This window comes from Brachyistius frenatus, unplaced genomic scaffold (assembly GCF_029030835.1).
Source record: "Brachyistius frenatus isolate BFR_SWC_R1_liver_20210118 unplaced genomic scaffold, ASM2903083v1 Contig_127, whole genome shotgun sequence".
NCBI lineage: Eukaryota > Metazoa > Chordata > Actinopteri > Embiotocidae > Brachyistius > Brachyistius frenatus.
Window position 1 is genome coordinate 913,415 of NW_027210726.1, and position 25,279 is coordinate 938,693.

At 45.2% G+C, this 25,279-nt stretch overlaps 1 protein-coding gene across 3 annotated transcripts; it reads left to right on the forward strand.

Moving 5' to 3' along the window:
- Positions 1-1,681: 1,681 nt before the first annotated feature.
- tmem102 (transmembrane protein 102) lies at positions 1,682-24,740 on the forward strand. 3 transcript variants are annotated; one of them, XR_011311612.1, is made up of 7 exons: positions 1,682-1,965; positions 3,180-3,391; positions 17,888-18,226; positions 20,429-20,622; positions 20,877-21,089; positions 21,245-24,028; positions 24,071-24,740. XR_011311612.1 is itself a non-coding variant. In XM_069714174.1 (6 exons), the coding sequence occupies exons 2-6, from the start codon at positions 3,190-3,192 to the stop codon at positions 21,845-21,847; spliced, it is 1,551 nt and encodes a 516-aa protein (XP_069570275.1). In that variant the 5' UTR covers positions 1,682-1,965; positions 3,180-3,189; the 3' UTR covers positions 21,848-24,740. The 3 variants fall into 3 exon arrangements, 2 of the variants coding, with proteins under 2 accessions (XP_069570275.1, XP_069570276.1); XM_069714174.1 differs by having other exon boundaries at positions 21,245-24,740; XM_069714175.1 differs by having other exon boundaries at positions 1,682-1,840; positions 21,245-24,740.
- Positions 24,741-25,279: the final 539 nt, after the last annotated feature.

Sequence of the window (25,279 nt, forward strand, 5' to 3'; positions counted from 1 at the left end):
TTGCATCAGCTCTCTCCTATTTCCCCTTGACCTTCATAATATCACTTTTTCTCCAATGCCTTTCACTTTTTTATCACTTTCCTTTTACTAAAGTTGCTGAACAAGCCCTGACTTGGTGCCAGACACTTAATCTTTGGATAACACCCCCATCACTTGACCTGAAACGTTGCCACAACGTGCCTCCAATTTTAGCCTGATCTGACTTACAAGGAGGAATATTTTTGAGGTTAGCACCAACTCTCGCCAGTGGTGATATGTGGAGAAAATCTGCCACAGGGGATGGAGAATGTTTCTCCAGTTCTTCACTCCCGAGGGTAGAAAAGAAAGTCAAGCAAAGAGAAGAGTTTGAGAGACATTGTTTGAAGTGTCTCACTCTGTCTGCTGAAGGCCAGGGTTGTCTCGTACCACTCATTTGGCAGACGGCTAGTGTCTCCCCCTCAACTCGCTCATTAAGTGCTGCTTGGTACAGCATTATCTTGATAAATGTTCCATTTATACCATGGGATTGGCTGATGAATCAGACACCGTGTAGCTGTATGCGGTCAGTTCCTCTCACAGCCGGTGTGATTGCAGCTCGTGGGGTGCTAATGATCCATCGACAGGCTTAAGAAAGAGGTCTGACAAGTTATTCCAGCCGCTGTCAATCCAGTGACATTTAGCAGCGATGCAGGAAATGAATAACTTGGCCTGTAATCAAGGAGGTTAGTGCACACATATGAAATGGTGTTTGGTAACTATTTCATATGTGTGCATTAACCTCCTGATCACAGGAGGACAACAAAAAGTTTCACAAAAAGAAATTCCTGCTTTATTTAATTTAACACTCACACGATGAGAACATTTTCAGAAGATTATCCTTAAAGAGCCACAAGTTGTATACGTGGATTCCAGTTTATTTGACATGAGGAGTACGATTCAGCCCAATGTTGTGATCATCTAGAAAGAGCTTTGTCAAGACTGAAGACCAAAAAAAATGGTCGAACTTCAAAGCCTGCGTTATAAAGTGGTAATTGCTGGAAATGGGTTTTACTTGCGGGACCTTCAGGAGGGATAATTCTCTCAGTAAAAAGATGATATTGTGTCGTTTTACTGCACCACAATGCCTCCTGCCTCCGTCTGGACAGGCTCCATTCATCCGAGTTTGATTGATTCTCTTGTTCGGGTTCACCACCGCCTCTCGTCTGCCAATCAAATCAATGTGCTGGATACTCTTTAGACTTTTAATAACTCGTTTGATTAAGCAATCAAATATAACACTTCACCTTATTTTGATGAAGCAATTCAAAATAAATACATATTGATTTTCAGCAGGGTAACTAAACTACTAATCTGTAACTTATTACATTTCAAAAGTACCCCCCTCCCCTCCCCTGACACTTTTGCAACGCGCACCTGCCCTCTGCAAGAGGATTAGTGTAATATTTAATGATAACAGGAAGTATCACACGAGGATCTGGTTTGATGGGGGGGGGGGGGGGGGTGTAGCTCCCCAGTGCATGCACAGAGTCTACCTGGCGCTACAGGTGGACGGACCAAAAAAACCTTCGCTCTCGCCTTGATCTTCTTTAACGAGGACACGATTGTAATCATAAACCTGACCTCACAAATCCGTTCGTAGATTTTTGTTGTTGTTGTTGTTGTTGTGTTACGTGGGGCCGCGCGTGCCACACACACACACACACACACACGCGCGCGCGCACCGGTAATCCGTGCGTCCTGTGAGTAGGACCATGATTTCTGGCGCGGTGTTGCCGGGGGGAAAGGTGGCGCCCGGGACCTGTTGGAAATGACGGCTGGAGAAGGCGGACTGAAAGCACGGGGGATCGCGGTTACAGTAAACGTAGGAGACAGCGAAGGAGCTCCCGGAGCACCGGTCTTGTTTTAAAAAAAAAAAAAAAAAAAAAAAGGGTGTGTGTCTTGCAGCGTTAGCCTGATAGCTAATCACTTCACTGGGATCCGCGTCTCGTAAGCTAACGACATTAGAGCCGAGTGCATGTGCATGCTGCTGTGTGTGTGTGTGTGTGTTTAGTCCACTTCCCTTCACTGTCCCCGTCTGTCCCCGTGAGCTAGCGTGCTAATTTGACACAGCTAGTCGGCTAATATTTGCTAATAAAACAAATTAGCCGCGTCGACCCTCACCGCGGAGGAGTCGGACGGTCTGCGGGCGGAACACGTCGGCGGAGCGGCGACGTGAACGTCTTCACCGCGGCCGACGGCTAGTTTGTTGTCTTTTTAAAAAAAAAAAAAATATTATTTTTTTGTATTTTTTTTTTTTTTTTTAAGACATTATACAATTAGCCAAACTTTAAACTGTCAAGACGAGCAGGCTGGCTAATTTCCTCGGCTAGTAGCTTAGCAGCTACGAGCTCCGCTAATTGACCCAGTTCAGAGGGACACAAGGCCGCGTTGACTCCACTTGTTTACCGTACAACTTTTTATTGGGGGGGGGGGGGGGGGGTCTGTCTGTCTGTCTGTCTGGGCGTACAATTTAACACGGTTTTTAAATAAATAAATAAATAAACACAGGCTAATAAACCTTTTAAGACTTTCACCCCAAACGGTCCGGCTGGTGGAGCTGACCGCACACCTCCACCTGTTGACTCCACCACCTTCACACCTTTGTTCACGTCCTCGGACACGAGGCAGAATAGAAGTCTCTGAAATGTCAACAACAACAACAAACAGGACTAGCCTACGTTTTAATAAGCAGTCCTCGTAGCTGAGAGTTATTTTTAGAGAGGTCTATAGTTGGGGAGGAACCAAGCTGTTCTCCTCCAAGCAAGATGTTAATCAGTGTCACTGTTTTTGACCTGCTGTTAAAAAGTGGTCTCAGTTTGTCCCTGATGTTTGTGTGTTCCTCTGAGGTCACCCCTCAAAGTCTCCTGGTTCGCAGGAGGCCGTAGGAAAACGAGGCCGGAGTTATTGGTTGAGCAACACTTAATCTGTCTGCACATACGGTCTGCTGGGAGCTGGGAGCTGCATCCTGACAACAGATCCAGTGAAGCTCCTGGAGGAGGGAGGGAGGAGGAGGGGGGGGGGGTTACGATCAAAATTAGTAATCTTCAAGGCCAGTCGTTATCACTGGCAATGTGACAGCTGTTGTAGTTGCAAGCCTGAACAGGGAGGCTAATGAACCCCCAAAACTCTCTCCTCTCTCCTCTCTCCTCACCCCCCCGCAGGGCTGCGGAGATGGATTCCCTGATGAGTGCGGTGACCCCGCGCTCCCCGGCCCCCGCCAAGAAGCTGTCGGAGGTGGACTTCCGGTCGGGGGCCACCCTGGAGCAGCTGTCGACACAGGTGTCTGAGCTGGTCCTGCTGGAGCAGGGGGAGTTCGGAGACCAGACCGCCTTAGAGGTCCACACTGCCAAGGACTTCATCTTCAACATGTTAGGTAAAAATCAAATGTTGTCTCACGGTACACGGTGTTGTCATCTTGGACTTCGCTTCGCACAGCTTCAACCAGGCTTCACTTTGCAGGCGTTTGCAGGCTCGCCTCAGCTTCTACGTGTTCTACATGTGTTTATGTGATTATGTCATGGTGCATTTTGTATATTGGAAGTTAACATAATATTTTCCATCGTCATTTTACCAGAATGAGAATTTAATGAAGTCCTAGCCTCTGGGATTGTAATTATTTATTGCCCGGAGTTAAAGTTACTATCAATTAACTATTAACACATTTGGCAGTAGTCTCACATAGCCGGACTGATTTCCACCATGCTGTGCCAGCATCCCATGCATCATTCTGGTACAGTGGGGGGAAAAAAACACTCTAGCTTGTTTGTATTCTTTAAACCAATCACAATTTGTCAAAACTCTTCATTTCTGGCTTTTTTTTTTTTTTTTTTTTTAAATTTAAAAACAGTAACACACAAATGAAGAGGAGAATGCCGACTGAAATAGTGGCAGGTTTCTAGCCACTGTCTACAGCCGATGAGTGAGACTAACTGGACAGTGATTGTAAAGTCAGAGTTTCGTGGTGGAATTTATTATAAGAGCTGATCGACACCTTTACAAACATGTATTTTGTGTGGGAAGATTGCAGTGTGTTGTCTTTATATTTAAGTAAACCATAACTCAAGGTGAAGCAACTTTTTGAAGCTATTTTTGGACTCATCTGCTGTCTTCTGTTCACCCAAATTCTTTGAGCAGGTGTCCATGTACATTGCTTTATTTTCTGTGGGAACATCCTGCTCCACACTCACGACTGTGACACGCATTGGTTTCTGGACTCTGCCCAGAACAATCACAATCTGATCTGTTGGCTTACCATTAAGTGGACCAAGGGCACATTTTATATGACATGACGATTAAAGTCATCAGTTTTATACTCGTACTGCCGTATTATCTCGGTTGTTTTGATGTTTTTACCATCTGTGTGTCCAAGTCTGGTCGCAGAGGTTGGTGGAAGCTTCACTGCCCTTTTTTTTTTTTTTTTAGTAGATTTAGTGTATCAGGAGGCTTTTAAAGTTTACTGACAGGAATAAAATGATGATGCTTGATGCAAATAGATGCCAAAGAGAAGACAAACATGAGCAGCAGCCAACAGAACTGAGCTACCAAACATTTCAAGCTGCAATACAGTGTGAAAAATGTCTTAAATGTAAAACAGAAGACATCTTTTACATTTTAAGCATCCCCCGCCTGACTCTTGAGACCTCACCCTGTGGCATTTTTGATTTGTCACTTTCAGTTTGCAGGAAAATTGAATGTAGGCCAAAAGGACAAAAGCTACAAGCACAAATTCCAACGGGATGGGACACAGTTCTCATCTGGAAGCCCGTTTTATGACTCGGGTTGAGAGGCAGCCTGTGTGACAAAAACGATTAACACTATAGTCTGCAGCGAAATGACAGAGCAGGGACAATATGGTAAATTTAATCCTCTAACAGACACAGAGGTTTAGAAATTGTGGCGGCGTGGATTTTAAAACATTTCACATGCAAATGTGTCTCTAAATTGACATAAAGCACATGCAGTGTGTGGCTCATATTCCCACCGTGCAGGGCTCTTCTCTGACTGCCCTGCATCCATGCACGAGGTTCCAGTGTTGTTTATTGTTGCCAGTTAAAAGTGAAGTGTGTTTGTTTGTCCAATAGGTGGCACTCTCCCACCTCCCTGTTGTCCTCTGACATCCTTGTTCTCTCGTGTCACTCTCTGTGGGAGGAAGGCATGTTGGGTCGGTCAGTGTCCTGGAAGTTGTAGGCCGTTTGTTTACGCGTGCGTTTGTGTCTTTATTTGACGCAGCGATCGATTTCGTCCCTCCGTTTCCTCTTATCGGTCCACAGAGAGGCCTTCGTTAAGGCTCAGCCCTCTCTTTGTGTCCCAGAACATCGCAAAACACCCAGCTTTACTATTCCTCTCAAATCAGTGGTATTGCTTTGGTTGACAGATGAGCTCCTTTAAGTTCCAAGGCTTCTCCTCCCGCGCTTTAGTCACCCAGCTGAAATAGCTGCATCAAAGCGGCGGCTTCACCCAGGGAGAAATCACACAAATCAAACTGGAATCCAGGCTCGTTCCTCTCATTTTTATTGTGACACCACACTCAGGCAGATGTTCCTTTTTCTGTGTAAAACTTTCTTTTTAAAAAACTGTTTTTCTTTTGTTTGGATTTCATTTTTCATGATCCCGGTGTAAAGCTCCCACCCTCTCTGAGAATCTCCCGGTAACTTTTTTTTTTTTTTTTTTTTTTCACTGTTTGAAGCTGCTTTTTTTTCCCCCCCCCCTGCATAACCACCAATGCTTTGCTTGTATTTTCATACCCGGCACCTCACCCCCTGCTGTGACAGCTCCAACTTTGTTGGAAAGAAATGGGGGAAAAAAAAGTTTGGCACTTTCAACAGAGGGAGACAGTTTGTGTTGGATTCTAGGAATATAAAGTTAAGTATGCGGCGCTAGCCATATTAGCAGCTCTACGCCTCCCAGGGCCCTGAGGAGGATGAAAGGCAGCCCTGAAAGGCAAAAAGCATCCTGTTGATGGAGAGGCCTTGTGACAGCACACCGGCCTGCTGTTGGAATCTGCTGCTTAGGTGTGTGTGTGTGTGTGTGTGTGTGTGTGTGTGTGTGTGTGTGTGTGTGTGTGTGTGTGTGTGTGTGTGTGTGTGTGTGTGTGTGTGTGTGTGTGTGTGTGTGTGTGTGGGGGGGGGGGATGCTGAACACCAGTGGATGTGCCTCTATTGCCAGGCTTTTATAAAGTTTGAGCTGCAGCGGGATCCCCACTGGGCTTTGCACACTGTCAGGGAAAAAAGGAAAAGAGAGCAGAGATTAAACTCCCGCACCGAGTACAGCCAGTGGTTTTCTTCACAGGCTGACAGATCCAAGAAGAGGCTCTTATTTACCCTGCGTTTGAGTAAACACTTTGCGGTTCACTGTACACTGTGTGCTTCAGGCGAGCACGGCGGGGTGCTACTGTATGTGTTATCTTTTGAAAAACAAAAGTGTGATGAAAGCAGAAATGCACCGCCCAGATGATCTGCCCGCAATGTTTCAGATCTTAAAGTTTGTCGTGAAAACAAACCTGTCGCTTCTTTAAATTTGGAAGAATGATGCTACACTGAGGTTCCCTCTTCATGCTTTACGCCACACCTTCACCTTTTCCTGCTGTCGTGACCTCCACGCTGCCTTTTCCTCAAGGCATCTTACATCAGCCCCCTTCTGTTGGCCTCTATTCTTCACACTTAGGCCACTTGACTGGGAGCACATTTGGGCTTGATCAGTGATAAGTGGCGGCGGTTAGGCAGAGAAAGGGTGATCAGCACTTGAGGAGGTTTCTTCCAAGTCAGGGGAAGCACGAGTTGAAAGTTTACCTTGAGCAGTGAAGGAAAATGAACAAAACCAATCAAATAAAAACCATGGCACTATTTTGGCATTACATTTGTGGGCCTATAACATTGAAATACCAAGATACTTTTTGTAGCTTTTCCCCTGTATTACTTTACTATAAATTGTCATTATCAGACAGATATCACTATTCAGTGGTTAACCATCGTGATAATCTCCCTGTAAATTGATTAAAAAGCCAAGCGGACATATTTGTATAATTAGATTTTTTTTTTGGGACTTGCAGTCCAAAATCTAAACATATCTACCGTATATTTTATTAGAAATAGCAGCTTTTCATATTTGAGAAGCTGGAACTACTGAATTTTTGGGCCTTTTTTCTTGAAAATATAATTTGCTATCAATCAACTAATCCATCATCAGCTAGTCTATAATATATTAAACCACCTGTCTGAAACGTGAAGGTTCTTAATCATGTTATAATAGAAATCCCGAAGCAGCATCAAACAGCCCTGCTCATTGGTATGGAACATTGCATGTGTATATAAAGGACAGAGAGGGATACTAAAACTATAACTATAAGGTGAATGTAGTCATATCTCCGAGGCTGCAGGTACAGGTCTTGCAGTAATTCACAAAAATGTGCCCACGTTTGTGTAATGTCACTATTTTACACTGTAACTCTGCAGGGACTACAAAAAGAAACCTGTGAACTTTTGTTGCTAAAAGTGCACCAAATTCTGGTTTATTTACTTATCTTTGGTTCTCCTTTTCTCAGGCAGGCAGGCAGGCAGCAGCACAAAAACATCCACATCTCAGTCAGAGTGGAGGCTGTATTTTTTATTTTTTTTTCCTCTGTGCGATGTATGCTTTAATATCGGGTGCGTTTAGCTGGCACAAAATTTCTCCTCCCAAACTTTCCAACCTTCCTAAGGCTTCACAAACTTTCTCATGATGTGATGCATATTTTATTTGGGGAGGGTAAAGAAAAATCCCTCTTGGTTTAATATTAACCATCAGAGCAGTGGCGTTTCCACCCCCTTGGGGGGAAGCAGCTCTCTCGGCCCGACTGGCTGGATTTAACTCAGCGTGTCGCCGGAGCCCCGGTGACGCTGGTGGGCATCTGTGTGACTGATTCGAACAGCTGGATGCGCTGACTTCCTGCCTCATTGCGGTGCCATGCTGTTGACGCTCCGGAGTCCAGCTGTAGTCTTCATTGCAGACTTGGTCCGGTGGCCCACATGGCTGCTCCCTCTTACTAATTCTCCATTAAGGCCATTTTGGATTTGAGAGCCATGTCTTCGTCTGGCAGCCAGGCAAGAATCATGGCATAGAAGATGAGGGAAATATCTGTATTGGATGAGCTCGGCTTTGGGTTTTTTTCCATCGCTTTTCATCCGCTCGGACGCACCGGTGCCAGATAGCACAGATGAGCAGCACCTTGCCTGCCGCTGACACTTTTCTTGGCACATTGCAGCCTTAAATCTTAATTGTTAAAAAAAAAAAAAAAAAAAACTGGAACGTCACTGAAAATGACTGCAGAGTGCAGTTTTGTTGATGTTAATTTTCCAAAAGTGCCTAGCCTCCGTTAGAGGACAATAACAAATCAGCTAACATCTGTCTGCGAACACAGTGGAGTGTCCGGTGACTGCACATGACCACAGACGTCACATAATATCATTCACTAATTGTCTTTCATGATGCGTAATTTGTTATGACGTGCTGGATTTGTCATGTTAACCAAGGAGTGTTTTGACATTGTATGACATAAGCTGCCAACCAGGGCTGACGTGACTCTTTTTTTTTTTTTTTCCTTCTTCTTCATAATCACAATTTATTCCTGAGGCAAAGTGGGAGGAATAATTTGGGCCGTAGCTGTCAGTTGATAACGGTGTTTTCGGAGCAAGGAGCAGCTGTCGGAGGTCTTTTTAAACAGCGGTGTGTTTGACACACACCTCAGTCACAGGCTGACACTTTTCAGTAATCCTTAAAACGCTGTTAAAATATGTGTCGAGGAACATTGGAGGGCTCTGACTAAGAGATAATTCCCCCTCCGTCTCAAACAATTGAATACCTGCTTTTCATATCATCTCATAATTGCTATTTTAACTAATTTAATTTCACAACCCCAATGAACTCCACTCTCTGATTCAAAATACAACACGCAAGCAGCAACATCTCCAAATACAGAACTGCACGATGGACCGAGTGACTCAGCTTTTATATCAAATGTAGATGTTGGATCAGGGCAAATGTAAGGTGAGGAGTTAATTGCTTTCAAAATCAGCTGAGATTTAATTGATTAAGGATAAGTCATGGTTTACCAATATTCAAATAGTCATTAAAATATAAAAAATGAAATGACACTTGTCCTGTATTTCAGTTTTTTTTTTTACCGGCACCTGGTTGAAATGCATTACTTCTGTCAGTAGGTGGCGGTAATGCACGTAAAAGTGGTTTGCCCATTGAAGAACACATTGCTATCGTGCTACAGGGCTATGCCAGGTAAAAACGGTGTGGCGCTGTGAGATTAGACGCCACGGTGCGAACATCAGAAACATGCAAAGAGGACTGCAGACATCAAAAAAAAATTCTGTGGAACGCCTTCAGTGATAAATGAATGAGCTATAGTTCAAACTCTGCAAGTAAAGCCAGCAGATCATCTACCAACACCTTTGCACAGTCATCAGAGTGAAGCACTGAGCAACAGTCCAACCGCTGATCAGTAATCAATGGCCAGACGAAGTGAGTTTGATGTTGGCCGTGCAGAGCAAAGAACAGCCCTCACCCTATGTGGGAGGCGGCAATCATCAGATACCAGTCTAATCGTTCTGAGCCATTATCCAGGAGTATTTCTGCTTGAAATGGCCGTCCTTCAAAGTCAGGATCAGCTGCATGTGCTGTCATGCTGCCCCACTGCCCTAAAATGTAAAAGAGAAACTGCAGTGACACTTTTCTCTTTCAGTGATAATTGCCTGTCATTTAGCGGGACATGGTATCACAGCATAGCTGGCATCAAAGCAGCAGCGAGGAACTGCGAGACACTGACAGCGTCTCACAGTTCCTCTCACTGCAGGTGGATCGGACACGCCATGTCTGTCATCACTCTCAGCCTGTTTCTTCTATTAAACACATTCACACACTGTCAGACACACACACACACACACACACACACACACACACACACACACACACACACACACACACACACACACACACACACACACACACACACACACACACACACACACACACACACACACAAACACCTGGCTCAGTGATCTGAGACATCACCTCCAATCAGGTTAAATTGGAACTTCTCCATTTCTCTTCTTCTAAAAAGGGCTATTTCGGAACTAATCTCCTGCCTCGATATGAATTCATAAACAGCGAGGCAGCAGAATGGCTCACCTTTCAGCGGCGGGGTTGTCTGGGATTAATCCTGCTATTAGCGTGCAAGGTGAGCCCCCGAGAAGTGCCGGTTGAAAAGCACTGATAACATCCTGACTATATTAGTCTGGAATCATCTGTACCGGATTGAATTGCTTCTTCTGGGATGAGGGTGCGTTTTATTTTTATGGCATGCTCTATTGCTGTATTAAAGCTTTATTGTCTAAAATAACAGAAAGGTCATATAGAGGAAGAAGACGCACAACAACAATCTCATTTGAACACAGACGACATCCCCAACTTTGAAAACTGCTGCACCAAGGTGCTTGGAAATAAGTATTTGGAGCATCTCCCTCGTTAATCTCTCCAAAACATCTACGTTTGAAAATGATATTTCTTTCAGTCGAGAATCTTAAAAGTGGAGGACTTTTCCACCGTGGCAGACGGAGGGAGGAGCCCCGACAACATAGATTCAATATGAACACAGTCAGTGCAGTGTTCCCTTAGCTTAAGAATTGACTTGTGGCTGTGTGGCGTGTTGTGTAACTGATGTTCCCTGAACGTCCCACAGGCAGGCTAACAGTTGGTGCTACAATTTACCGATGTTTCAAACACGCCTGGAATGCAGGTGTTAGGGAAATACTACAATTTACTGATGTTACCTCACATGCAGGCTACAGCTTGATGCTACAATTTACTGGCGTTACCTAAATGCCTCACATGCAGGCTGCAGCTTGATGCTACAATTTACTGACGTTCCCTAAACGCCTCACATGCAGGCCGTAGGTAAACACTGCAATTTGTCTATGTTCCCTTAACGCCTCACATGCATGTCAGGTGTTATGGGAACGTAACACCTATGATAATAATAATAATAATAATAATAATAATAATAATAGGTTATTTCGCTGTGCAACAATTTACCGATCTTACCTCACATGCAGGATATACGTAGTTGGACGCTACAATTTATGTACATAACTTTCAACTAGATGTTATACAAGTTTGAAAACTAAAAATTTCATGTGAAATAAATAGTTGAACACTATTTATAATAATAATAATAACTTTATTTCTATAGCGCTTTTCAAAAACAAGTTACAAAGCGCTTTATGTTTAAAACACAAAATGCAACTGTATAAAATACAATGATAAAATACAACAGAAGTAAAACAGACAGAAAACAGAGAGTCAATCAATAAAATGCCAAAGGCAAGTCTACAACAATGTGTTTTTAAGAGTGCGTTAGCGTCCCTGATCACCTCTGGCAGGTCGTTCCACAGCCGAGGGGCCCGAACAGAAAATGCCCGGTAACCATTCATGACATTGTTTGACAAGCAGACTGCTTTGAAGGCACAGAGACACCATCTTTGAAAGGTTGCAGTGGTGCACTCTGCCATGCCGTGTTCCTGGATTATTTTCTACAACTGGGCGTTTTCTTTCAAAAGGCGTGCAACGACCGCACAAGCTGCACGGTCATTACATGTTGTGATCTTTTTATATAAAAGTATAAAAGTGTCGGTAGAGCTTGAAAATTGTAGCATCCCGCAGGCTGTTTCCCCGAAAGCAGGAATGTTTTGCAGTCAGCGCAGGAAGTTTCTGTGCTGTTCATGCACATTGAAACGGGCAGTAGACCGTAGTTGGATCAGACAGTTACAAGTTTTTAGGAGGAGGAACTGCATGAATGTAAGACGGTTAATTTTCAGACGATAAATAAATGTTAAAAATAAAGGGATAAGAAGGTTATTGCTGGCTTTACCTACATCGCCGTTGTCAGCGCAGCCTCAGTTTTTAAGAACAGAGTCACACACCCTCTCTCTCTCTCTCTCTCTCTCTCTCTCTCTCACACACACACACACACACACACACACACACACACACACACACACACACACACACACAGCAACAGCAAATAGAAGTCATCGGCTTATTTAGAGGAATCCCATTTTCCAGCGAGATTTACAGAGCTATTTTTGGAGTCTATCAAGCTAGAGGTGTGTGGCAGAATGTTCTCGCTGCGCTGCTGCGGGGATGAGTCACAAACGTCTTTCCCATGTTGCTCTGCTTTAGGGCGGCTTTTCTCGGCAATGTCACTTCGGGCCGTAGCTTCACTCCGAAAGCACCGTAGTGAAAGCGTGTTCGGTATTGCTGCGGGTTCGAACGGGCATGTAATTGCTGTAACTACACCGGTCTTCACCACCTTCAGTATAATATATATATATATATACTATATAGTGTATATATATATATATACACCTTTAGTGATAAAACCGAGGCACTCATTCGATTCAGACTCCTGAGACCTCACGTTTTAAATGGCCTGTTTAGTATGCGAGTCCACGCTGCATTGATGCAATTCAATCAGCGTGTAATATTATTACATGCTAATGTGTTCAGTCGCAGACAAACACCCAAGACAGATGACAGTGACAAAATGGCTCTCTTGTGCAAATAAATGATCTATTGATTTTGAAATTATAGTTAATTAGTTTTTTTTCTTTTACCTAAATGACATATTGATTGTATTTGTTTTTGGTTTTAGGCAGGGATTGACTGGAGGGATGGTCTCATCCAGTCAATATATTGGAAAGAAAACCCTGCTATATGTAAATGCCTTTGGTTCTCACCTACACTTCTTTTATCACAGTCGTAAAGTGCGCCACTGCTTTCCCGCCCTTCTTCTTTTCTTTTTACTATTAAGCTCCAACAGAAAGTATGAATATCAGCTCGTCCTTGAATAGTGAAAACTGGAAACTGTCGTTGTGTTTTAAGCGACCTGGTTGAATTCCTGTACTTTATCTCAAGTAAAACGCAGTGCCGAGTTGGGATGGGCATTTCAAGCAAAAACTACTATATGGGTGTTCTTCGCCTCCCCATGTTATTTAATGCCTGCTGGCCGGCAGCTTTTAGGCGCTTTAGTCATGAATTACAACCAGGCGCTGGTAAAAACGGGAAATAAGGCAGAACGATAGTCGCATATGCTCATTGATTTTGGAGATTATAACGAATATTTGAAATTCATGCCCCATCCCTTGTGCAGAGGTGAGTTGATGGTAATCATAACAGCATTAGAGTTTTTAGGAGTCATTGAAGTTAGTCAGACACTGTTTTGTCCTCCAGCCTCGTGTTCTGCAGCAGGTTATTTCAAAGACTCTAGCAACAGCACGAATGCTCTTTGATTGTACCACTCACATGATTTTTAACCTTGATAATTCAGTTCCCAATTTTACCGTGGCTAAACAGTAGAGTGCAAAACCTTCTGTCTATTTATTATAATGCATAAAAGGTTTTTTTTTACCTGCTGTTTTACCCACTTTCTAACCAGTATTACAAAATAAATAAAGATATACTTTATTTTATACCACAGTTTACTGTGAATGTCCCTTTGGTTAATGGGAAAAATCTGTTAGACTGTAAATCCTGGATGGGTATGGAAACACGCCGTGCAGATAGGGAGGTTTTCCTGTTACCACACACTGAGACTGATGGAGAAACCAACAGCCTTCAAATAGTCGTTTCACAGACGTGGAACTGGGTCTTGTCTAGAAATAACTCTTCACACACAAAAAAAAAAAAAAAAAACTTCCCTCTAATGGATCTCTACATTCAAAGGCATTTCTTACAGGATTAGGTTTAATCCGTGGCTGTGAAACCAGCCCAGACAGTCTCCATTCCAGCTCTAGTCTCAGGCCGTGTGTGTCTACAGAAGCTGGTGTGTCGCTAGGTTGTCTGCGTGTGTGCGCTCACTGCCAGACGCCCTGTAAAAGGAGCATGCGACTGTCGATTTGAGAGTTGGGATTAAAAAGTAGATTGTGTTCTTTGGAACAACCTCAAACTTCCTGCAGCCCGGTGGTGTTGAGACTGAAGAGGCCCTCGCTAATTGATACAGTTTTCTTTTTTCTTTTTTTTCCCCTTCCCGTCTGCGCTCCTCTCTGGAAGTGAAGCTGGAGAGATAAGATGCTCTTTATTCTCTTTTTCATCACCCTTTTTCCTCCTCCTCGCCTATTTGACCCAATTTATCAGTGGCAGATAAAACCAAACAAATCAGAGGAGCCGCGGCTTCAAACTCGTTGCCCTTTGGCTGGCGTCTGATCGTTCCTCCCTTCGACACTGTCTCTTCCTTTCTATTCTTCGCTTTGATCTGCCCGTCCTCTGTTTCTGCCCACTCTTCCTCTTTCGAGCCAAACAGATTTCAAGTTCTGATAATCGATTGGTCATATTTCGTTGCAGGCACAGACGCGTACCTCAGATAGAGGATAGGTGAGTTAAGTATGACGCACTTTTTTGCAACTACTGAAGGCACATCAAGTCTGCTTTCTGTAATTCAATGTTTGTGTCATGTTGAATTTCTTGAATTCCGGTCTGCGATTTTTAGATCTACCAGAAGAAGTACTTTGGCCACAGGGTCACGTTTTTGATTTCATCACTGTTGCTGATTGATGATGTTTTTCTACCAATACCGAAGCCTAAACTGTTCCTTTAATCACCTTAGACAACCCGCCAAATTATATTTCCTAACAACGTCAGAGGACCAGAGGGGGACATCACATCACATTTTGGTCCATTAAGATAATCCAGCCCTCTCTAATAAGTTAAGGCAGCAAGGAAGTAGAACTGCAGTTAATAGCCGCATGATTCGTAGTGACTTTTTGAATTTCAAATCAAGTTAAAACACGGCTGAAAGAAACTGACTTGCGGTTATTGACGTGGGCTACATTTAGTCCCATTGCAATGAAATGCTTTAATAAAGCTGTATGCTCGGCTATTAAAGATTGGATTTATATCAGACATGTAGGTTTGGTCCGGTGGGAGTTGCGGGGCTCTTCAACCAGACACATAATGAAATTTGTCTGACAAACTGAAACGGTGCTGTGTTCATATCTGAAAGCATAGAATTGGGGGGGGGGAAGAACGTGTTTATTCCCGCTGCCGTCTCTTTGTTTTTATGTTCGTGGTTTTTAGTTGAATAATAAGGAGAAGTTGGATTCCTGTACTGGGCTGTACGCTCCTGTGACTGTACCGGAACAGGTTTTCTTCAGGGAGCTCCTTCAGTTCTGCCCAGTCTCCATGTCCCTACCGCTGAGAAGCACCCGCACAGCATAACGCTACCTCCACCGTGCTTCATCATGGGAAAGGTATTAACCAGGTGTTGAGCAGTGTAACAGTCATAATCAACAGGGTCGGGGCCCAATGCGTGATGAGTGCCATCCATCTTGTCTCTCTGCTATAAAGGCCTGATTGATGACGGCCGGCCGAGATGGTCGTCCGGCTCCCGTCCCTGCAGAGGACTTGTGAAGACCTAACTAAGTCCTAAGTTACCTACCTGACTTACGCCCTTCTTGCTCAGTTACTCAGGTTGACTGGATGGGCCTCCTCTTTGAAGAGTCTTTGAGGTTTAAAGCTTCGACTGTTTCACAGTCATCGAGGTCACTGTGCTACTGGGAACAATTACAGCTTTTACAAATGGGTTCCTACCCTTGGCATGATTAATGTCTTGCCAAAATTGGATCACAGTGGTCATTTGAAGGGTCTCGATACGTTTTGAATCATACATCATATGTATTAGAGGCACGCTACAATCGACAGCCTCTGAAATGACCACGGAGTTCCAGTCTTGAACACTGCAACTCAAAGCAACTGTCTGGACTGTCAAGGGATCAGACGAATGCTCCTTCAGTCGGCTCATCGTGCTGATAATGATGGGTTCGGTACAAAGAGCTCATTTAGGACTGAAACCATTTTCATTATATCCCACCTCATCATGATTTACTGCACACGAGGAGACCATTCCCTGCATATTAATGCTGATCTTCCCGGAGTTATCTGCCCTAAAACGAGGAACTTTCACATAGTGAAAGAATTCTTTAATATTTGATGTTGGTGTTAGCAGGAACTCTTGCAGATGTCCTGGGAGGGCCCCGGCAAGGCAGAAGATACAGAGGAGCTGCAGTGTTCTGGATAAAGGCCAATGGGAGCTCCTCTCCTTCTGACTGAGCTGCAGCAGCCTAGTCGGGGAATGATGGGAGCTTGTTGAGGGAGATGAGCTGATTCTGCTGAGAAATACCAAGATCCAAGGACGAACTGTCACACAGTTCTTACGTTCCGTCTTCTTGCCGACTGTCCCCCCTCCCCCCTCCCCCGTACTGGCGTCAAATGAGGTGCTTTCTTTTTTTCTCCCTTTCAAAGCAAAGCACCAGAGAGATCCTCGTCAGCACATTTGACTTTGACTCCCACTTTAGTTGCACGTTCATTTGCAATCTCTGGATGGTTTCCTTTCTGTTTCCCACCTATTTCTTCAAACTCTTTCTTCCTTTTAGATGTGAAGCAGACAACAATGGGAGGGCACGCTGCTGCCCCATAGGGTCATATTCCTTATCGGTTGGTTGTAATTTATTATTGACTTGACGTGGATCAGTCGGAGGAAAACGGCTAAATCGAGCACCTTGGATTCAGTAGTTTTTATCACTTCAAGTTTCCAGAAGTAGAAGCCTTAAGACGGGCTTTCTGTTTTTGATTTTTTTCCCTTCCATCAGGCTTTTTGCTTGCCACTCACTCTCCCAGTTTCTCCACATCCAAACACGAGCCCAGCTGCACACACATGCCTCTACGTGAAAACATCACATGGCATCCTGCCACCAAGGTTGTGTGCCCATGTAACAGGATGAGAGGGATCATGTTAGGAGCTTTGTGCCCCCAGCCATGGCCTGCCAGCTCGGTCTGATACCCCCGTTTCAGCCCTCTGCAGCCGCTTAACTGCCCTGGGGGGGATAAACACTCGAGCTCAAGCCCTCCCAAGCTCTCCCCTGCGAGGGGTTTTAAAGTGGCCACGCTTTACCTTTGACCTGTAGTTGCCAGCGTATAGCTCTGGACCTGCACAGATTTTTTTTTTTTTTTTTTCTCCGCCTTTCTCAGTTGCTCTTTTAAGCTGGCAAAACATAAATTACTTGACTCCAGGACAGGAGCTCCCAGGGGCCCAGAGCCTGGGAAGTATACAACACAACTAAGTACCCATAAAGGGATTTGGAGGCTCGAGTTTCTCTCATATAAACTGTTCAGACAGGAGGGCAAGGAAGGCTTTTTAGCACTCTGGGAAATGATGTTGCAGCCCGGCCTGAAATATGCAGAGAATATAATAAGATGATCGTCTGATTGGCCGTATTTTTTGCACCGTCCGGATTCCTTTTAGATATATTGCCATGCTCCCAATCTCAGCAGCTAACTAACCAGGCTACAAAAACGTGGTCCACGTCCTTTCCTTCTCCCGTCTTGGTTCTTTTGGACGTTTTAAAGGAGCATTTCCTCTATCAGTCATGCCGTGGATGCCGTGTGTTTGTGAAACTGAATGGTGGCCTTGGCCGAGTACATATGTAGCCACTGAAATGATCATTAGTGTCTGGTGCAGTGGTCACTGTTTGGGTCGGGCCGTTGATATCACACTCTCTTGTGTCAATGTTACCGCAGCTCACACTCATAAATATATGCAGTACCTCTCACAGCTAATTAAGCCCCAAATTCTCCAGGCTCGCTGACCTGCTGTTTGCTGTTTCCAGCGTGTTTGCCGGAGCCGCTGTCCGTACTCTGAAGTGCATTTTTAATGCGCATTCATCCGAGAGTCAGAGAGAACCTCTTTTCCGCTCGTGGAAACGCACTCCTGCACATACAAATGACTCTGAATGTGACTTTTGCTGAGCTGGATTGATTTTTGGATCTCTTCCAGGCTTAGTGCAGAAGGTGGACCAACGCCTCCCGGTGGCCAACGAGTACCTGCTGCTGTCAGGCGGGGCCAGAGAGGGTGTCCTGGACCTCAACCCCGAGGACCTGGGGGACTACGCCAAAGGGGCCGACTTCGACCTGGATTTCACCCTGCTGGTGCCCGCGCTGAAGCTCCACGACCGCAACCAGCCCGTCACCCTGGACATGAGGCACTCGCCGCCCTGCCACTCGTGGCTCAGCCTTCGCCTCTGCGACTCCAACGTCCTGTCCCGCTGGAACGTCTGCTGCCAGGAGGAGAACGGACTTCCCGCTGAGGAAGAGGAGGAGGACGAGGTGGACATGGGTGAGTAGAGAAAGTGGAGATGTGCGATAGAAAGTACGGCGGCTCCGATCACAACCGGCCGATGGTAGCTCTAAAAAGTTTGACTGGCGGCCTCTAGAAAGGCGGATCAGAAATGCCGATCATATGACGTACAGATTAGGAACACACAACGGCTCTGAGCTACAGAGGAAAGCGTCACGGGCTGCTCCTTCGAGCCACGTGTGCCGAGTCGGTGGATTAAGACGGAGAACATATTCGCAGCAACATCAGCAGCAGACGAACCTCCACCCATCGGAGGCAGTTGTCGCATGAAGCCGCGTGTTTTTTTTTTTTTTTTTAGCAGGACAATAGAAGCCACTTTCCCATTCAAGCCACATTAGCCTGCGCGTGCACTCGTAGCTGGCGATGAACTTTTCATCACTGCGGGGAATATTATGGACGAGAAGAGGAACAAACCGTCGGCTAAAAAAAATGCAGAGATGGTGGTATTCGTAAAGAAAAAGGCATCGACGCTTAAAAGCTAAACTTTGAGCGGTATGAATGATATATGAGTGATACTGATCTCTATCCAGCCTCCATCTCTCTCTCTCTCTCTCTCTGAATAAGTTGTTCCCATCAAGCAGAGGCTGCTGTGGTTTAAGTTCGGTCTCTAAAAGAGGGAGTGTGGAATATGCTGCCAACCAATAAATAAACATTTGTGAATTAATCATACTTTTATTATCTCTTAATTTGAATAAGTAATGTACGGTTTTGTTAAAAAAAATAGTGGAATAAATCCATAATAATACATGACGAATAAACGGTTTCAAATAGACCCTGCAAACGATGTCGGCAGATTTAGCTTCCGGTGATCGGCCTCAAAAATCCTGATTGGATCGCCCTCGATCGGAAGATTAAGCGAAGGAAGAGTGGGATAAAGAATGCTGAAGGTACTGGAGCAGCGCAAGGTGGAGAGATAATCAGATCGTTTGATGCATGATGTTGTGATGCGGTCCAGCCCGGCGAGCTGCAGCAGGAGACTCTTTCTTCACGAACCCTCAGATTGGCGAAAGGAGAAAATCCTGCCTGGGAAAAAAAAATCTAAACATTACGAGTATAACCCAACAGTCGAAAGATGGAGATCACGCGGAGATTCCACCGCTAAATCCATCTGTCTCATGCTTGTTGAGTGTGAAAACTGCGGAGATGAGAAAAAGCAAAGACACATTGATAGGAATCTCTTTTCATTTTCATCAGCTCGGAAGAGTCATCGTAACATCTCCCACGGGATCTGAGCTTCCTGTATTTGTGGCGGTTTTAGTCGGCCTTAGTTCACAGCATGAACAATGCATCGCGACAAAATGCCAGCGAAAGGTTAGCGCGAGGCCAAAAGGGACACGAGTTTAAATCCGATTTTTATTCTTTGCGGCGCAGCGTTCGGCCCGCTTTTGGCGTGAGACGTTACCCAAAGGTTACTCCGGCACTGATCCTTGAATTATTTTTCAAGTAAACAGTTCATCAGTCGGTATGTAAAATGTCAGGAAAACCTCCCTGAGCTCAGAGTGGCATCTGTAACAGCCCAAAAATCAAATTTACAGTATGAAACAACGAAAAATAGCAAATACGCAAATTTGATTGACAGGAACCAACGGCTATGGGGCTATTTTGCTTGATAGACAACCTGTGATTAAAGTTGTTATGTTTTTGATAATTCAACTACCCTTACTCTTTCAGTATCAGTCTGCTTCAATTTAATATTACCAGCTGCAATATCTTCTAACCACTCCTCAGCCTCACTATTCCTACTGTTTTCAGGCCAGTTTTTTTTTTTTTTTTTTTTCCAGAATCTTTCCTTTAACAAGACAAATCTCATAAATCAGCTGAACCAAAGAGAAAATAAAATACAGCCCTTAAACAGTGAAAAAAAAAAATCGGTTTAATATATTTATAGTAGGACTTTACAGCCTTTGTCTGGAATCGGTTTCCATCGGGACCTTGTTGCAATAAATAGATGATGTATTGGTTGTTGTACTTCCGTGTGTCTAAATATACTGAAGAGATTGAAACTATTGCACCAAGCTACGGATTTAAGCTTCTCAAGTAAAATGCACACAAAGTAACGGAAATACAGAGAAGCGCCTCGTGGACTTGAGCCATAAATACAGGATCTCTGTGCACGACACCACAATAATCCGTACAGAGGAACCGATCCATCATCCCTCCCTCCCTCTTTCCTCTCCCCAGGTAAAGGCTCCATCCCCTCCCTGGGTTCTCCTCAGTCTCTGGACGGATGCTACTTCTCTCCTGCCCTGGTGACCGACTGGTTCTGGGGGGTCGTGAGCGAAGCCGTCGGGGAGCTGAGGCGCAGCCCTCAGAGAGGCATCCCCACCCCGGACCGGCTGGAGAGGAACGGACCCCTCACCACCATCATCCTTCAGGTACGGATGAGGCCACGCCAGTAACCGAGATTGACGCAGGACGGTTGGACTCGTCGTGTCCGAATTGATACTAAAAAAAACACCCATCAGGCTTGCTTAACTTGGTTTGAAAACTGTTCATTTTAAGAGGACATTTTTGTGGAGCGAGATCAATATTGTAGCCAAATGTGAGAATATTGTTGTTTTTTAAGAAATCACCCCGCAACACCGAGTCAGTGGTATTCCAATATTCCTCCGCCCTGTCGTCCCTGCAGGCCGGCTCGAGCCGGGTGCTGTACGATCTGCTGCCTGTGGTGTCGTTTCGGGGCTGGCCTGCAGTGGCCCAAGGCTGGCTGACCGCCAACCACTTCTGGGATGGTAAAATCACAGAGGAGGAGGCCATATCTGGCTTCTATCTGCTGCCCTGCTGCTCCCCGCTGGGTGGGCGGCCCGACCGGGAGTGGAGGCTGGCGTTCTCCCGCAGCGAGGTGAGGTGGATTGTTAATGCAGCTCGTCTCCTTTCCTTTTGTTTCTGGGCTGTTTTTCTGTCATTTTCGCGCCTCGTCCTCTTCCCCCACCTCTTGAATATTCATGCTCAGCCTGCTTCTCCTCTCATCGGTCTGTTGTTGTCTTCTGTTACCAGGTCCAGCTGAAGAAGTGCATCCCCTTCCCCATGGCCCAGGCTTTCCAAGCAGCCAAGGCGGTACTGTCCCGTATCCTGGCCCGGCCTCGTACGGGCCTCAGCCTCTACCACCTGCGCACCCTTCTTTTCTGGGCCTGCGACCGGCTTCCTCCCGCCTACCTGTCCTGCCTCGATGCCGAGACCCCCGGCCGCCTCCTCCTGGGTCTCCTGGATGACCTGGCCCATTGCATCCTGGGCAAAAACTGTCCAAACTACTTCCTGCCCCAGTGCAACATGTTGGAGCACCTGACCGACAGCCAGGCGCTGCTGGTCGCCAGGAAACTGGCCCACGTGCGCTCGGACCCCAGCGAGCACCTGCGGGCGGCTCTGGACCAAGCCCAGCAGGCGGGCCAGCTGAAGAAGGAGCTGACGGCGAGCACCAACGGCCACGGCGGCTCGCCCGGGCATCACCCGGCCAATGGCATCATCTCGCCTTCGGAGGACAAGCTGGCGCAGCGGCTGCAGCAGTTGGTCACGGAGAACCCCGGGAAATCCATCTCCGTCTTCCTCAACCCCGATGATGTCACCAGGCCGCACTTCCGCATCGACGACAAGTTCTACTGACGGCAGACGCGCTGCGGGGAAGACGTGGAAACGTGCGTGTTCAGCTGACGAACACACTCCGGGAAGGCTCCGAGACGCCACGGTGAGACGGTCGGGGAGACTGGAAGTCAGGCTGGTGTTTCACTTCTGAACACGGCGGGCCTGAAACTGCGCACACGTCTCCCGCTGACCGCCCGAAGGCTCAACAACAACAACACTGCAAACGAAAGCCTTGCTGCTTCTCCGACTCTTTAAACCAAAAACACGCATTTCCTACTACTGACGCTGACGTCCAATTTGTCAGATGTGATGTCGCCAAGCTGTTGCCACGGAGACGGCCCTCTCCTAACGAGCTGGCCTTAACGAGACTTATCAGCTGGTGCTACAAAGACAGGGGCCGGCTTTAGTCATGTGAAAGAAGTCCAGTGGAGACGAACACAGAGTGTGTGCGTGTGTGTGTGCGTGCGTACGTGTTCGCCGAGAGGGTTTTCACACATAACTTACACTTCTAAAGACAGCGGGAGAAAAGCTCTTTGATTGCTGCATTTCTGCCCTTTTTATTTCAGATCAGTGTCGGCGACGGCTGAATTAGAAAGAAAAACAAGGTGTGGCTGATGTAACCGAATGTAATGTTGTGAGCAGAACTGCCGAGTCTTTGAGCAAAAACAGTCTCTTTTCTCTTTCAGCTACATTTAAGCCCGTTTTTTTTTTTTTTTTTTTTTTTTTAAACCCTCAAGCCTCAATTTATGGCATCTTTTTCACTTTTTTTTTTTTCTTCTTTCTTTTTTTAAATCTTTCTCAGGTATGCACAACCTTTTTTTTTTTTTTTTTGGATGTCTTTTAAAAGTCTTTAATGATATTTCACGTCGCTTGCATTTCACGGGGTCGTGGAATGTACCAAAGAGCTACGATCGAGCGGAGAAACGTAACTTTTACGCCACACGTCGCTCAACGTCTAATTTTGTTCCAACTTGATGAATCTACCGAGTCACAGTCTGAATGTTCTTTTTTTTTTTTCCTTTCTTTTCTCCTTGGAAAGTTTCGGTCACACCAGCTCGTGAAACTGTGAAATTGAGCTCCCTCCCTGAAATCGTTCACGTCAAGTTGAACTTAAGGAAGCTTTTTTTTGTGTGTGCTAATGAGCTGCGTTGCGTCATCTGATTTTTATTTAACTTTCTCCGTCGCTACAAAAGATGCTTACAAGCGGATCTGAGACAGAAGTCGACGGTAAAAATAGGATTTTTTTTTAGCAACAATGAATTAATGAATTACTTATCTGATTAACAGAAAATTAAGTAGCAACTGTACTTCATAAATAATTCATTATACACATATATATATATATGTATATATACACACACGTATTCAATAGTTTAGACACAAAACAAGCTATTTAAATATGTCACGTTGAGCTCTGTGTTTGAGTTTTCACCATTTTAAAGACAAAATGATTAACTGCTTATTTCGAACAATAAATGATTAAACAATAGTGGAGAAACAAACAAGTTAGTTGCTGCCCAAACTATCACCGTCAGACTTCTACAAACAAACACGTGGATTCATTTCACTGCCACTTCCTGGTGTGACCGCGGCTTAAAGTTGGAAACAGGACGGAGATTGTAAGAGATGTAAAACAGGTAAATAATAGAAAAAAAACAATAGTTTACAGGTACTGTACACTGATGTAATTATTCCTTGAAAACGAATGTGTTGTTTTTTTTTTTTTGTCCTACCTGAGCACATGTTTAGCTCCCTGCTGTTTGGAGTGTGATTGTCGGCTCTTTGTGAGGGATTCAGAAAATGTAAAGTGCTCGTGTGGAGATACGAGTCACATCAGCAGCAGTAAAAGGTCGAGACTGAACAAAAAGGCAGGAACGCCATTCGATGTCTGTCTAGTCGGGGCTTTCTGGGGCTGTTGTGTCCCAGAGTCACGACTGAGTCAAGGTACTTTGCTGTCAACGTGTCCCCGAGAGGGCCAAGGACGTCACTCGTCTTGTTGCACATTGTGTCAGCACGTCTTTTCACTTTCTGTCGGAGAAACTTACAGTTCAGTGTCTCCCGTTCGATGTCTTCTCCTTCTGACTTGACTGATTCTGATAATTGTCCTCTGTCTGCTCTGCTCGGTTGGTCTCTTTTAATGAGCTGTGTGTGTGTGTGTGTGTGTGTGTGTGTGTGTGTGTGTGTGTGTGTGTGTGTGTGTGTGTGTGTGTGTGTGTGTGTGTGTGTGTGTGTGTGTTCTCTGAGACGAACCACGCAGCAGGGTGCAGACAGACGCTCCGGTGCTCCAACATTGTGTTCCCACCGTGAGCTGCTGCAGTGCCGGTCAGCTGATTCGATCACGAGCTGCGCGGCCCGTAGAGACGGCGACGGGCAGAACCGAGACGAGCTGTAATTTTGCCACTTCCTCATCCACGAACTTGCTTATTTTTACTTTAATAAATGTAGGACATAAAGTTGGCTAAACACCACAAGCTACACACCGCAAAGCTGCTTCCATTGTCGGTGCACAGCGAGGGCAGAAAACACACACAAAAACAAACAAAGAAGAAGCACACGTCTGGTGACGAGCTTGAATATCAGGGTTATGGAGGTTAATGTTAAATTCCTGGTGGAATGTTTCTCCATCAGACAGGTGTGTGAGCACTGTTGAGCCTTGTGTTACAATATCATCCCTCAGTCATGTGCAAACTACTACTGAATGAATCTTTTATAGCTTCTGTCTGGTGTGTGTGTGTGTGTGTGTGTGTGTGTGTGTGTGTGTGTGTGTGTGTGTGTGGGGAATGAAACCAAAGTGTGTTGTGGAGGCGGTGCAGAATGTCTAAGCAGGGTGTGTATTTCAGCTGCCAGGCGGCGGCGGCGGAGGATTGGGTGTTTTCAGCCCCCCCAGCCCCACCTCCAAACAAACAAAAACAAAAACAGTCCTACAGGAATTCAGAGCATTTATTTATTGGAACGTAGAGGTTAATGTAAAGGTACTTTGCTCTCTTTCATATTTCACCGAGAGTGTTGGAAGTTTAAAATGTGTCTCACTTTGTACCTTAACAGGCCTAGTTAGAGATTACTAGACACTGGAAACAATCAATGTGTTTTTTTTGTTGTTGTTGTTGTTATTGTTATTTTTTTCCCCCCCCTGAAATCTTCATGGAGAGAAAAAGCCTCTTGTGTTCTTAAAAATAGTGTCAGTTTCTAGATATGCAATCAAGCCCCCACCGTATGGAAAGGCCGTTTACAACGTCTGCTCTAATCGTACTTAATGATTTACTGTAGTTGTAAAAAAAAAAAAAAAAAGGGGGGAGGAGGAGGTGGTGTCACTATCTGCTGTCCAGGGATTGCATGAAGCACAGATGACACTCGCTGTGCGTCTCTATTTATGATTATTGTCTTTTTTTTTTGGTTTTGTTTGTTCTGAAAGTTTTGAAGATTCTGCCGTGTGACTAAATACAATGAATGTAT